We start from the raw sequence: 15,950 nt of genomic DNA, 5'->3' as shown, positions 1-15,950 counted from the left end.
AAATAGATATTACACATTACATAGAAAACAAACAGACACACACAAGCAGAGTGAGAGAGAGAATGAGTGAGAGAGAGAATGAGTGAGAGAGAGAGAGAATCCCCAGATGGTGTCACAAAGTATTGGTAAAGTAGATTGTTGTTTTACTATTAAACTTAATGCTGCTATTGTTTTTAATTTTGTAAAGCAGCTTATGTTTCTAAACCAGGAAAAAGTTAGCTAACTAGAAGGCTGGTGGTGACTGCTTAGCCAAGTTGAAACAAGAAAGTCGCCTGGGCGATGTGTATATATATCGAAGGTGGAGCCGGAGTCTAATTTTAGTCACAGAGATAATTTAGTTTGGTCTCGTTTAAGTCAAGTGAAATAAAAAATCTTTAGTTATAGTTTTTCCTGGGTCTATTTAGTCAGTTGTCGTCTCGCCACTGAAAAATAGGTGATTGGACAAATATTTTAGTGGCAATTTTTGTTGACAAAATTAACACTGTGCTGGACACACCAGGACATCCCTAAGAGCCCAGGGATGCAGAATAACAAGGCCTTCCAATTCTATCCCATCGACTCCCAGCTATAGTGTAAATAAGTCATGGATGTTGCTGTAAAATACCAGTGTATGTCTGAGTGTGTGTGTGTGTGTGTGTGTGTGTGTGTGTGTGTGTGTGTGTGTGTGTGTGTGTGTGTGTGTGTGTGTGTGTGTGTGTGTGTGTGTGTGTGTGTGTGTGTGTGTGTGTGTGTGTGTGTGTGTGTGTGTGTGTGTGTGTGTGTGTGTGTGTGTGTGTGTGTGTGTGTGTGTGTGTACAGTATGTATGTTTAATGCTGAACACATCCCTACAGCCTACAGCGATGTGTTACATAACTGGGTGGGCATTAAAGATTCAAACGACAGATTTAAACGTGCTGAGCAAAAGGAGCCAGCAGAGCTTTGTTTAAAGGCAACACGTGGGTGTGACTTATTAAGTCAGAGTTTGAGTGGCAGTTTTGTCACAATTTTAATAAAAGTTTAAGTCAGTTTTAAGTAACAGTTTGAATCAGAGTTTAAGTCAGAGATTAAGTCCGTTTTAAGTCACAGTTTGAATTAGAGTTTAAGTCAGTTTTAAGTCACAGTTTAAGTTTAATTCCACTGGGGGAATCAAATGAATTGAAAGTTACAGAATGCACATTTAATAGCCTAGCTTTGCATGCCATTGGATATCCATTCTAAATCATATCAGACTTAACACCAACACAACTACAGTATCTGCTGGAGGGCTCCGGGGTTAAGGTTCCTCTAGGTACAGATCTAAGGTCAGCTTCCCCTCCCTCAATCCTACGATGAACCATTAGAGGGGGAAATGCTAAACTGACCCAAGATCAGCTTCTGGAGGAGTGTTAAGGAGCTCTGTTTGTCACCATTGTTGAGTGACTCATGCTCACTACATGAAGTCCATCGCTGCTTTGTCACACACCAAACCAGCCAACCAGCCAATACCCTCCTCGCATCACACATCACCCTGCAGTGGTCAGGTGTTGGTTAGACAAGCAGTATAGATCTATCAAAGAGAGGCCTTGTGGCACAGCTTTATCAAACACAGTCTATTCTCCTGGAGTACCTCATTCTGGCTATTCTGCCTGTATTTAAGAGGCAGAACACAGGCCTAAGATGCACAATAACACACAGTAAACCATACTACAATACTAGGTGTTTTTTCCTGACCACATGACCTTAACCGACAATACAATACTACTAACTGTGTAACTACAGCTCCTATTGGTAGCCATGGTACAGTAGTATACTGTATATCTCTAAAAATGTGCTCAATCCTGTGTACATATTAGGCCCAAGATGTTACAACATGATACTCCAATAAACAGGAGTTTATATATGTTTATACTTCAGAGTAACAATGACAACAGCAAGTGAAAACCATGACAACGTACACTTCCCCACTTTTGCCTCTCCGTCTAGTTCCGATCTATAAAGCAAGAAATAATATAACTTTAAACTTTAACCAGGCTTTTTACTCCCCTGTCTTTCAGTGTGTGTGTGTGTGTGTGTGTGTGTGTGTGTGTGTGTGTGTGTGTGTGTGTGTGTGTGTGTGTGTGTGTGTGTGTGTGTGTGTGTGTGTGTGTGTGTGTGTGTGTGTGTGTGTGTGTGTGTGTGTGTGTGTGTGTGTGTGTGTGTGTGTGTGTGTGTGTGCGCTTTCCCGGCCCTAACATTACCTCTCCTATGAATAAGATATAAAAATACATTCCAAATACATTCAGTACGCCTACAGAGAGGGAGAAGGGTCATTCATTAATCATTAGGCAAAACACGAAGTACAGACTATTATAACACAACAGCAACGTGTGTATGCCTCTTCTCTAAGCCTCCCAGTAGAAACACAATGGAACAACAGTGTGTCACGTTGCCTGTCGCTTGTGACTAAATCTGGGAACGACAACCTCAACGAGGTCAAATCCACCTCAAAGGAACTCAACAGTGATCATCCACCTCATAGAAGCACAATAAACAGACCCGCATAGAAGCACAATAACAGGAATGTATTCTCTTTGAGACATTAAAGAGATTCCAAGGATTTGATGTCCCACATTCTTCTGAATTCTACCTCCGATTCTACATATGATGTTCAGACAGCAATGATGAGGCCCAAAAATTTCCTGAATGATTCTAGAATGAAACGCTATTCCAGTGCACACAGCATAAGTTAATTATAGAGCTCAGCAACCTAGTAGTCACAACTATCAACTGTACCATACTATAATCTCCAGAAGGGGGCAGATTCAGTGCAAACCCACACAGGAAATAGTGAGAAACAAGAAGGGGATGTAATAGAACTAAAAGCACCCAAATCATCTCTGATACATGACCACTCAGAAGAACTTCCTAGTTTAAATACGTGGGCCTAAACAGACTAGATAGGCTAGACTGAGGGAAGCGTTAAAGGGTGAAATGTCAGTGTCATTGGATAAATTTAGCCCGACATAGACAGAGAGAAAGCAGCCGGCCGGCCGCTTCAACAGGCACTATTTTGGCAAGGCTTTGGGGACTTGCTGACAAGTACAGTATCAAACCCGCATAGCTGTCTGCTACAGGCTGCAGCTAGCCAACGCTGCAGAATCCGTGTGTGTGTGTGTGTGTGTGTGTGTGTGTGTGTGTGTGTGTGTGTGTGTGTGTGTGTGTGTGTGTGTGTGTGTGTGTGTGTGTGTGTGTGTGTGTGTGTGTGTGTGTGTGTGTGTGTGTGTGTGTGTGTGTGTGTGTGTGTGTGTGTGTGTGTGTGTGTGTGTGTGTGCGCGCGTGTGTGTGTGTGTGCTTTTGCCAGAATCTGGGGATAGGAGTCTGATTATATGATAGGTTAGAAAACTGCTGTGTGCTGTAGTGTAGGGGGAAAACAGACTGTTGCTGGGATGGAAGAAGATGGAGACTGCGTAAGGGCCTAACACCAATATCCTGTTGTTTTTTGTAGCAATGACCAAATAAATCGCTAGGACTGCGGTGTAGCCTAGAGGGTTCTATCTGGAACCAAAAAGGGATCTACCTAGAACCAAAAAGGGTTATCCTGTTGGGACAGCCGAATAACCCTTTTAGAGCCTTTTTTTCTAAGAGGATCTGTAGAGAAGAATGGAAGAAACTCCCCAAATACAGGTGTGCCAAGCTTGTAGCGTCATACCCAAGAAGTCTCGAGGTTGTAATCACTGCCAAAGGTCATTCAATAAAGTACTGAGTAAAGTGTGATATTGTGTGATAAAATGTGATATTTCATTTTTTTTATTTTTTTATAAGTTGTCTAGAAACCTGTTTTCACTTTGTCACTATGGGGTAGTATGTGTAGATTGAAAAAAAAACAATTTAATCCATTTTAGAATAAGTCTGTAACGTAACAAAATGTGGAAAAAGTGAAGGGGTCTGAATACTTTCTGAATGCACAGTAAACACATCGTTCTATGACTGACAGTAACCTCCTATACCATGTAACCTATTTAGGTCACACTTATTTAGATAGTCCCCCATAGATGATCTACAGACGTTCATACCATCAACAAACTGACAAACTGCATATCTACTGTTAGGGCCGTGTTCAGAGTTAGAGTATACACACATATATTTTTATGACTCATAGGCTGCGTTTACACAGGACGCCCAATTATGATGTTAATTTTTCATCAATTGGTCTTTTGACCAATCAGATCAGCTCTGAAAAAAGATCTGATGTAAAACGATCTGATACCAATTGGTAGAAATAATATCAGAACGCAGGCGTAGTAACCTATGCCATGATCAGTACCTACTTAATCCTAGATATTTTGGACACAACCTGACTCTCATGCAAAAGTATATTCATATCACATTAAATGTCTCTTGACATCATATGCTGTATACATTACATATACCCACGCAAATGCATAGTCATCCGAATGATTGATGTGCAATAAATCTCTCTAGTACAGAGTCCATCTTGCTCAGAAAGGTGTACAGTAACAGCATCAAAGGTAGGATATTTGTCCATATGTTTTGCCATACCTCTCCTGTATATTGCACATTTCTAGACCTGGGTTCAAATACTATTTGAAATCTTTTCAACTACTTTAGCTGCACATTGAGCTTGCCTGTCGCAGAGGAAACAATAGAATAGTCCCACCAAACGCTCAATGTTTTTGATTTTGAATAGTATTTGAACTCAGGTCTGGAAATTATTAATATCCTAGAAAGGTGTGAAAACGCAGTAGAATCAACATTGGGTAAGAGATGTCTCACACACACACACACACACACACACACACACACACACACACACACACACACACACACACACACACACACACACACACACACACACACACACACACACACACACACACACACACACACACACAACACACACACAAGGAGAAACTGTAGTTGTTGAAGTTCTAGATTGTGCTTATTCTAAATAACAGGATATGCATAAAGTTGTTTTCCTCCTGTCACATGTTGTCACATGGGGGTGAATCAAACACACTCTCACACACACACACACACACACACACACACACACACACACACACACACACACACACACACACACACACACACACACACACACACACACACACACACACACACACACACACACACACACACACACACACACACACACACACACACTGAGAAAAAGAAAGAAATCTCTGTGTGAGTGTATTCCTCAATCCCCGTGACATCATACCCCAACCATTGGAGCTGTGAGATGATGACGGAATGTGTCCTCCTAACTTGGATGTGTCTCAATAACTTAAATAGCTTCCTTTCCTCGCGCCCTTTCCTCGAAGACCATCTTTAGAATCAGGAGTTTGTCATAACCAGAATAAACTCTACAGGATATAGCCTAGCGTTTCCCTCATGCCTGATGACACTGCCCACTGGGCACAGACGTCATTTCAACGTCTAGTTTTGATTTACATTTGAATGAGTTGTCAACTAATGTGAATTCAAAGTGAAATCAACAACAATTTGTCTTTTTTTTGTTGGGTAAAAAAAAATGAAATTCCCTTATATTGATGACTTTTTGCAAATCCAAATCAATTTTCCATGTTGATTCAATGTCATCAAATCGATTTTTTGTTGTTGAAATGACATGGAAACAACATTGATTCAGCCAATTTTTGCCCAGTGGTTCTGTTGCAGTCAGGGTCAGAGTTAAAGAGGCTATGGTTTTCTAGCTGGCTGGCTGGCTGTGGTCTCCAGTCTGGCTGACTGGCACAGAGTCGCCAGGCTTTGGAAAATCCTTTCAACGAGCTCCTAATTCATTCACTCATTAACTAAGCTTATGATCTGGACCTGGTCCACGTTGTGCTGTTGATCTGTTAATTCCAAAGTGTCATCAGAGGAAAGGTATGTATGGACTGTAACAGTCAGGAAATAGAGAGCAGGACTGAAAGAATAGTTTGATTATCACATTTCAGAACAAGGAACAGAGTATAGAAAATGCAAACTATGACACACAAGAACACTGCACAACTTAACCATAGGCTGCTTCATCCTTTGTAGCATTTTAATCATCCCCAAATGTTCTACTCAGCTCTAAAACGTTTTTACATTTCTTAGTTACTAGCAGTAAGGCTTTCATAACATCGTTACTCTCGTGAGAACTTGCAGTAATCAAAGTGTGAAGCGTCTTGTTGTTCCCGCTGCTGCCTAATGAACAAGCAGTGATTATGTTATTTTGCATAAACGGCATGGCCCCCCATGAAGAGTGACACGGTTGCCATGATGGCAGTCTGACCTTTCAACTCAATACTACAGAGATGGTCTACTCCACAAGGTACTGTAGAAGATGTGGCTAGTCATGCAGGGAAGATGTGTAGACGAACAAGGTAATGTGGTATTGTCCAAGGGTGGCCGATAGGGGCTATGGATGTCCACTGTGTGTGCAACTAGTGCAACTGATCTAGACAATAATTAGTTGAACTAAATATGTTTGCGCTGTGCTGGAGCAAAAGCCTGCACTCACTGCAGCCTGTTGATGCCGCAATACTCTACTAATGTTTGCAGAGTAGGGACTATGAGCTCACTGTTTACAGGTAGGGTCGGTGAGCTCACTGTTTGCAGGGTAGCGACTGTGAACTCACTGTTTGCAGGGTAGGTGCTGTGAGCTCACTGTTTACAGGGTAGGGACTGCGAGCTCACTGTTTACAGGGTAGGGACTGCGAGCTCACTATTTATAGGGTAGGGACTGTGAGCTCACTGTTTGCAGGGTAGGGACTGTGAGCTCACTGTTTACAGGGTAGCGACTGTGAACTCACTGTTTGCAGGGTAGGTGCTGTGTGATTACTGTTTGCGGGGTAGGTACTGTGAGTTCACTGCTTATAGGGTAGGCGCTGTGATTTCACTGTTTACAGGGTAGGGACTGTAAGTTCACTGTTTACAGGGTAGGACTGTGAGCTCACTGTTTATAGGGTAGGGACTGGGAGCTCACTGTTTACAGGGTAGGGACTGTAAGTTCACTGTTTACAGGGTAGGGACTGTGAGCTCACTGTTTACAGGGTAGGGACTGCGAGCTCACTGTTTACAGGGTAGGGACTGCGAGCTCACTATTTATAGGGTAGGGACTGTGAGCTCACTGTTTACAGGGTAGGGACTGTGAGCTCACTGTTTACAGGGTAGGGACTGTGAGCTCACTGTTTACAGGGTAGGGACTGTGAGCTCACTGTTTATAGGGTAGGGACTGTGAGCTCACTGTTTATAGGGTAGGGACTGTGAGCTCACTGTTTACAGGGTAGGGACTGTGAGCTCACTGTTTACAGGGTAGGGACTGCGCGCTCACTGTTTATAGGGTAGGGACTGTGAGCTCACTGTTTACAGGGTAGGGACTGTAAGTTCACTGTTTACAGGGTAGGGACTGTGAGCTCACTGTTTACAGGGTAGGGACTGTAAGTTCACTGTTTACAGGGTAGGGACTGTGAGCTCACTGTTTACAGGGTAGGGACTGTAAGTTCACTGTTTACAGGGTAGGGACTGGGAGCTCACTGTTTACAGGGTAGGGACTGTGAGCTCACTGTTTACAGGGTAGGGACTGCGAGCTCACTGTTTATAGGGTAGGGACTGCGAGCTCACTGTTTATAGGGTAGGGACAGTAAGCCCACTGTTTGCAGGCTATCTCAGTCCATATCTCAATCCATGTCCCAAAGGAGGGTTAAAACTACACTGCAGTTTGAAACCAGAGACAAAGTTAAATACAGTATCACGTGTGAATTCATGTACCATTTACTTTTCATACAAACTATAAAGTACATTTATCTTTTCAAAGACATAGACCCATAAAACCTATAGCTGCCCGCTGTCCCTTAGTGTCCCACTTCATGTTAGGCCAGGTCAGTCCTGTCCCATAGAAGAGATAAAACTACAACATGACACTTCAGTATCATGTGGACCTTACTACAGTGGATGCATCTCTTGTTCACTCTATTCCCCTCTTTTCAAAGCCATTGAGCCATAAAAGCCTAACTGCCCACTGTCCCCCTTCTATGACATGAAGAACCAGATGTCCTGCTGCCCCCTTTAGCCAGTATCCCATTCAGCCTATGAGGTTGACCCTTGACCTTTCTGCTTAGAGTACATTCCTAGATGCATAAATCAAGGCACTCCTCAGGCTTTGGGTTACAGTATTCCTTTACTGACCAGACCTCGACCACTCTCTCTCTCCCTACCTAAGATACATGGTATAGACCTAGCTCACAGTCCCTACCCTGCAAACAGTGGTAGAGCAATGGTGCCCAATATTGGCTATGTAGGTCCAAGGAGCGTTAGTCAGACAACGACTGAAAAGTCACTGTAAAGTTTGTTGCAGAGTTATCTGATGTCTGGTATACCAACATTCTTCATGTTCTTCTTCTTGGGTATAACCCTGAGGTCTGGTCAACATAACGGCTTTAGAGTCCCATAGTGAAACTGAAAGTACAGTGCAAAACCATGTTGTAGGCTACTTAGGTAATTTACTATGCTTAGGTGCCTTAGCGAGAACTCAGCATATTAAGTCTTTAATTTTGGATGCAATCCTGTGAGATTTGGATGTGTATACCCAGTAGACATATTGCACCGTTAAAATACCCTGACAGGCAGACATAGATACTTTCAGGGTAGAATGTTACAAATCCAAGTACAGCTACCCCTAACCTAACCACTGGGTAAAAACTGGTTGAATCAACGTTGTTTCCCACGTCATTTCAACCAAATAAATCAATGTGACGACGTTGACTCAACGTGGCATTTCGTCTTATCTTTACCCAACTACACAGAATCCACCATAGTGTGCTAAGCTGTCATGAGTCACTGACAAATATATTCTCTATAGAATACCACATATCTACCACTTCCCTAGGCATAATGTAGTGTAGAAATGCTAGCTCACCAGTACTACACATAGTTCAGCAATGCTACACATTCTCAATAGAATCCACCATGGAGCCAACCAGTTCACTATGACTTAAGGTAGTAATGCTAGCTTAGCTTACATTAGTCATTGTTGTTCAAGCCTAGTAAAGTACAGCAATGCTAGCTAGCATGAGTCACTGTTGTTAGGCCTAGTACAGCAATGCTTGCTTTTCCTAGCATGAGTGATTGTTAGCTAGCATGAGTCGATGTTGTTAGGCCTGGTGCAGCGATGTTAGCTAGCATGAGTCACTGTCGTTATGCCTCGAGCAGAAATGCTAGCTTTTGTTAGCATGAGTCATTGGCGTTTGAGCCTATTACAGTACAGCAATTATAGCTAGCATGAGTTAATGTTGTTAGGCCTACTGCAGCAGTCACTGACTGACTCAAGTTAAGACACATCTACATAGTGACTAAACAGCTGCAATCTGGACCCATTTATAGTAGGTTTGGTACTTTCATTGAAAACAAAGAACTCTCTCTATTCTTCTCTCTCGCTCCCTCTCACTATCAGCATTTCTCAATCAGGATTGTTATAATCACACCCCATGAACACAAACTGCACAGATATGAGCACTGATACTCTCCCACACCCAAATCATCCTCAAGCAACATCATATACTCCTCAACATCACATAAACCCCAAAACCGATACGCCCAACCACATATAGATATAGCATCTTCCTCTCAGTGGTCTTGTTTTTCAACCCAGAGAGATACACTATAACCTGACTCCAGCAGGGTTAGAGGGGTGACAGACCAGGATGACTCTGGCTAGCATTTTGACCTTTGATCTCTCTGAGAAGAAGATGCTGAAGGTGTCGTCCGCGACAGCCACACTTAGACGAGGATGGTTCAGTCTCGGGCGGCAGTAAAACCAGGGGTCCTATTTGCTATGGACACAAGAGGACATATTTGCGATCTCGTACACATGGAGAGTCACACTACCTGTCTTAACTGTCAGTGTTTCTGGTGTGTCTGCGTTCACTCTCTCTTTATCTCTCACTCAGCAGTCTTAACAGTTAACCTCTAGACTACCAATTCAATAAGCTTTTCACATAAACACTGCTTTTGAATCCAGACACTGTCACAACCTCAACAACAACACTCAATCTAAAGAGAGAAACAAGCCTCAACAAAAATGATGTCATGTGGCTAGACTGCTGTAATTTGTATCTAATGGTTAAATCAATCGTATCCACGCTGAGCCTCTTTATGGTTTTGGGATATCCACGAGGAGACAGCAGTTTCAGAAGTCTGATCAACACAGTTAGAGCTTGATAGAGAACATTAGATTACACATCTTATGCTACTCATCTGTCCAATGGCATTACAAGACATCACACAGACGAAGAGAAAACATATGAAATGTTCCCAGCTGTGAAATGTGTCAGAGCATGTCACACAACCTAAACCACCATGCTAAACCATGAGATTGTAGGGTCTTCACTGCAATAAAACCAATAACATATTTTTCTATTGGGTCCATCATTCAATAATGAATGAATATCATTTGGTAGTAATGACCTGCTATTTTCAGTACGTATTTTAGACCCCTGAGAGCTAGTTACCGATTGGCTAGGAGTCAGCAGTATGAAAATAGGGCTAAGCCCAAGGGACTACTAGGGGGGCACTTGAACATTCGTAGTGTCATTCCAAAAAGTGATCAAATTCAACATCTACTCCCAGACTCCAACCTTGACTTTCTCTGCCTCTCAGAGACATGGCTCCATAAACACTCTCCATATGCTGCTGTGATTGTGCCTGGCTACAATGTTTTCAGGAGAGACAGGATTGAAGGAAGAGGAGGGGGTGTGATGATTTACATTAAAGAACATATCCGATGTAAACAAATTGAGTGGTCATGTGATAATGAACTAGAATGTATCGGCCTGAACGTTACACTGTCTCCCCAAATGTCTTTTACCCTCATTGGAATGTATAGGCCAATTTTTATCAGTTTAATACCATGCTTAGGGAATGTGATTTTGGGAAAGAGGTCATCTTAATGGGAGATTTTAACATTAATTATGAAGACAAGTGTTGTAGGAAAACGCTCAAACGGATCACTAATACCTTTGACCTTACACAGCTAGTTAAAGGGCCAACCAGGGTGACTTGTTGCTCTAAAACACAGATTGATTTGGTGTTCAGTAATAAACCAGAGAGAGTGACTAAATCATTCAATATGGTTACTGGGCTGTCTGATCATAATCTGACACTTATAGCCAGAAAGCTGTCTAAGAGCAGGTTTAACCTCTCTACTGTTAGAAAGCCGGATCAACTCAGAATACCTAAGAGTGAATTAAACTATTTTGAAAAAGCAATTAAGGGAATAAACTGGAATGATCTCTTGTCCTATACAGACGTGGAAGCTGATAGTCAGGTTTTTCTATCCACAATCCAGACTACAATAAATGGCTTCCTAAAGAAAATCAAATCCAAACCTGGCCAAAAGAGCACTCTTCCTTGGCTAAATGGAGAAATCTGGAAATTGATGAAAGAACGAGATTATGCTCTAAAAATAGCCCTAAAATCTAAATTAGAGCATGACAGATTTCTTGGGCTCAGTGTTAGTGAATGACACTCAACCTGTCTTCATCATAAGGGAGGTTTCTGAGTCAAAGGTGAACAAGGTGATTAGCTCACTAAAGAACTCTAAAGCCAAAGATGTGTTTGGGATGGACTCTACCTTTCTTAAAAACTACAAAGAGTCACTCATTGGCCCCATTACTAAGGTCACCAACATATCTATTGGTCTCGGTGTGTTTCCAAGGGTATGGAAGTCGGCCATAATAACGGCCATCTTTAAATCAGGCGACCCTGCTGACGTGAGTAACTACAGGCCCATTAGTATACTACCTGTGGTGTCAAAGGTTGTTGAAAAGTGTGTAGCAGAACAACTGATTGCCCACCTCAACAACAGCCCCTTCACATTACACTCCATGCAGTTTGGCTTCAGAGCGAAACACTCCACAGAAACGGCCAACTGCTTTCTTCTGGAAAATGTGAAGTCCAAGATGGACAAAGGGGGTGCTGTTGGGGCTGTGTTTCTGGACCTAAGGAAGGCTTTTGATACTGTTAACCATGAGATTCTCATCACAAAATTGTCCAAGTTCAACTTTTCCCCTGATGCCTTGAGATGGATGAAATCATACCTTGAAGGCAGAACTCAGTGTGTCAGAGTGAGCAATGAGCTGTCGCCCACTCGTAGCTATGATGTGGGCATGCCCCAAGGGTCAATACTGGGGCCCCTCCTGTTCAGCCTGTACATTAATGATCTGCCTTCTGTCTGTACTGGGTCTGAAGTTCAAATTTATGCAGATGATACAGTGATATATGTGCATGCAAAGAGCAAACAACAAGCTGCACAAGAACTCACTACTGTAATGGTCCAGGTTACAAAGTGGCTCAGTGACTCGTGTTTGCATCTCAATGTGAAAAAAACTGTTTGCATGTTCTTCACAAAGAGGGCAACAGATGCTACTGAGCCAGATGTCTATGTGTCAGGGGAGAAGCTCCAGGTGGTATCCGATTTTAAGTACCTTGGCATCATACTTGATTCCAGCCTCTCTTTTAAAAAGCATGTGAAAAAGGTAATTCAAATAACTAAATTCAATCTAGCTAATTTCCAATTTATACGAAATTGTTTGACTACAGAGGTAGCAAAACTGTACTTCAAATCTATGATACTCCCCCACTTAACATACTGCTTGACTAGTTGGGCCCAAGCTTGCTGTACAACATTAAAACCTATTCAGTCTGTCTACAAACAGGCTCTCAAAGTGCTTGATAGGAAGCCCAATAGCCATCATCATTGTCACATCCTTAGAAAGCATGAGCTCTTGAGTTGGGAAAATCTTGTGCAATACACCGACACATGTCTTGTATTCAAGATCCTAAATGGCCTGGCTCCCCCTCCACTCAATATTTTTAAACAGAAAACCCAGACATATGGCAGCAGATCCACAAGGTCTGCCGTGAGAGGTGACTGTATAGTTCCCCTAAGGAAAAGCACCTTTAGTAAATCTGCATTCTCTGTGAGAGCTTCCCATGTCTGGAATACACTGCCATCAGACACACATAACTGCACCACATATCACACTTTCACAAAATGCTTGAAGACCTGGCTAAAGGTCAATCAGATTTGTGAACATGGTCCCTAGCTGTGTGTTGCCGCTTTCCATGTTGTCTGTTGTCTGTAGCTTGTGAGGTGTGGAAACACTTTGTTGCTTTTATGAATTTTGTTTTGCTGCTTTTTGTTCTATGTTGCTCTGTCTGTATGCTATGTCTTGCTTGTTCTATGGTGCTATTGTCTATATTGTAATTGTTTTTAATAACCTGCCCAGGGACTGCGGTTGAAAATTAGCCGGCTGGCTAAAACCAGCACTTTTACTGAAACGTTGATTAATGTGCACTGTCCCTGTAAAAATAAAATAAACTAAACTAAACTAGGGGTCTAGCTACTCAACAACTCCTCACACTCGCAAACCTGCTCAACTCAGGCACATTCACCCAGTCCACTGATCACATCCAAAGCGTGATAGGTACAAAAACAATGATTTAAGACACTAACCTGAGACCAAGCATTGTGTGTTATGGCACATATAGAGCAGTTAATGTTTTAAACCAGGCAAGTCAGTTAAGAACAATTTCTTGTTTACAATGACAGCCTAGGAACAGTAGGTTAACTGCCTTGTTCAGGGACAGAACAAGCACTTTTTACCTTAACAGCTTGGGGATTTGAGCCACCAACCTTTCAGTTACTGGCCCAACACTCTAACCACTAGGCTACCTGCCACCTTACAGTTAGAGCTATGAGATATGCTCTCTCTCTCACCAGAGGCCTTCTTCCTAACCACGTCACCCCTGTCCAGAGCAATTTAGAGTCGTGGTTTACAGATAGCCCTACTCTAGACCTGGAAGAAGACACTGTCAGTCTCAGAATATGAGTGCAGATCTAGGATCAGTGTTTTCATTTTCATTACAATGAATAAGATTAAATGGATGGGGGGGGGGGGGTTCCTGAACCTAGATCAGCAATCCTACTCTGACGATTGATACATACAGTTCCAGGTCCCTTGTGTCCATGTAATTGATTAAGATCTAGAAAACTGACCCTAGATCAGCACTCCAACTCTGAGACGACTGATGCATACAGCCCCAGGTTTAGCCTGGTTGGCTGTGCACTTGCAGGGAGGGCAGTGTGAAGAAGAACATATCGGTTGTTGTTATGATGTCATAGTCTATTTCCGACCCATTACCGATTCATCAGTTTGGCCGTTCGTCCACTGTAGCCAATTTGTAAGTCGCTCTGGATAAGAGCGTTTGCTAAATGACTTAAATGTAAATGTAAATGTAGCCACATACTATTCTTGCATACACATAGAAGCTGATTGGACACCATCAACCAGGACCAAATAACCTAGAGAACCCCAAAGCAAAAACCTAGGTATTTAGGACTCAGCAATGCAAACCATACCAGCTTCAACTCTGTTAACAACAACCAATAACATGACGTGACCGAGGTCCACTAATTTGGAGCACTCCCTATCCTGGCTAAGTCTAACCAGGTAAGACTGACTTGGGATAGACAATAGACTTGGTAAAGACTGATCGACGCAGCTATTAAGGTGTTTTTTTCAGCATCTCTCAGCATTTAGTCTTCTCCCCTGCCATCTTGTCTCCCCTCTCTCCTCCTCTCTTTCCTCAATATCTTCTGGCTTGATGATGCTGGCTTCCTGGGATGTACCTACAGCTCCACTGATGCTGTGTGTCTCTCCCTCATTGTTGCCCCTCCTTCCATTCTCTCATTCCTCGGCTTCCTTACATCCACTCTCCCACCCTTCAACTTCTTCTCTGCACCTCTCTAGGACCGACCTGCGGGACCATCTCCTGCATCTCCCTCATTCCTCCACCCTCAACCCTTCATCCCTCAATACCCTTTTCCCCTCATTCCTCCACATAACCCTGTCCCAACACCTACCTACAGGGTCATGTCCTCCATCTCCCTCATCCTCACATCCCTCCATCCACTCTGTGCCTCTACAACCCTTATTCCCCTCATCCCTCCGATTGTTCATGCTCCTTGGGACACACCTTGAGGGCCAACTCCATCTCAAAGACTCTTAACTGTTCCCTCACTACCTCACTCATCCTCTCAATCCACCCACCCTCCATCTTTCCATTCATTCCCTTTATAGGACCTACCTCCAGGGCGAGTTCCTCCATCTCAAAAGCTTTCTGGGCGTTTTTGTTGTTCTCCACATGTACATGGTAGTAGATCACCATCACATCGTACTTCTTCATCACAGATTTGTAATTCTTAGCGTTGAGATCATGGACACGGTCTTTCCCATCATACTCAGGGATCTCCAGACCCTTCTCCCCCCAGGACAGGGACCCCAAGGAGAGCAGGGCCCCCAGAAACACCCAACCCCACTTCATGATTCCAGGTTATTGTTGGTTCCCGACACTCAAGTCTCCCACGACTCGGACGTCAATGGATGAATTGTTGAATGTTTCGTAAAACAAAATATATATATATATATATATATATGTTTTACGTTGTTCCTAAAATACACAAAACACTACACCTAGGAACAAGGTCCACTTCGTTTCGACGCCGGCCAGAGAAGAGCAGGTCGGAGTGTTGAATCCCCCTTTTAAAAAAATGGCGCGTGGGCTTAGACGCTACTGGCCAGGGGGGTGAGGGAGGGGAGTGGTTCCAATAACGAGAGTGAGTTGGAGGGAGAGAGAAGCAGGCTGAAGACCCAGGGAGAGTTGACCGCTGAAAAAGTAGGGAGAGAAAGTAGAAGGGGGGGTCTTACTGACGAGGGGTTTGGGAGGTTTAGAAAATAGCAAATGGGTGGACACGTGAGAGGGGCTATCTTAGGGCCACCTGTTGGATGCCATGGCTACGGAGCGAGAAGAGAGAGAGACATACCTAGTGTCAGGGAGGGAAGAAGGTATGGGTGACAGAGAGAGGGAGGATTCCATTCCCATATTAAGTTTTGTAGAGGTCCCTGACCATGCCTAAAAATACTGACACCGAAGGTGTGAGCATTCA

At 43.1% G+C, this 15,950-nt stretch overlaps 1 protein-coding gene across 2 annotated transcripts in view; it reads right to left on the bottom strand.

Annotated features, from left to right (window-relative positions):
- The window catches only part of LOC124007790 (calsequestrin-1-like), a 34,342-nt gene extending 18,656 nt beyond the window's left edge, over positions 1-15,686 (bottom strand). Inside the window, exon 1 of one of the 2 annotated variants that reach the window (XM_046318552.1) lies at positions 15,092-15,686. In XM_046318552.1, the coding sequence (XP_046174508.1) occupies positions 15,092-15,328 (237 nt within the window). In that variant the 5' untranslated portion in view covers positions 15,329-15,686. The remainder of the gene's footprint in view (positions 1-15,091) is intronic. The other variant, XM_046318553.1, reaches the window with a different exon arrangement.
- Positions 15,687-15,950: the final 264 nt, after the last annotated feature.

The sequence above is a fragment of the Oncorhynchus gorbuscha genome, linkage group LG21 (genome assembly GCF_021184085.1).
Source record: "Oncorhynchus gorbuscha isolate QuinsamMale2020 ecotype Even-year linkage group LG21, OgorEven_v1.0, whole genome shotgun sequence".
Classification (NCBI taxonomy): Eukaryota; Metazoa; Chordata; class Actinopteri; order Salmoniformes; family Salmonidae; genus Oncorhynchus; species Oncorhynchus gorbuscha.
The sequence above is the reverse complement of the archived record's forward strand: the minus strand, read 5'-3'. Positions and strand labels throughout refer to the sequence as shown.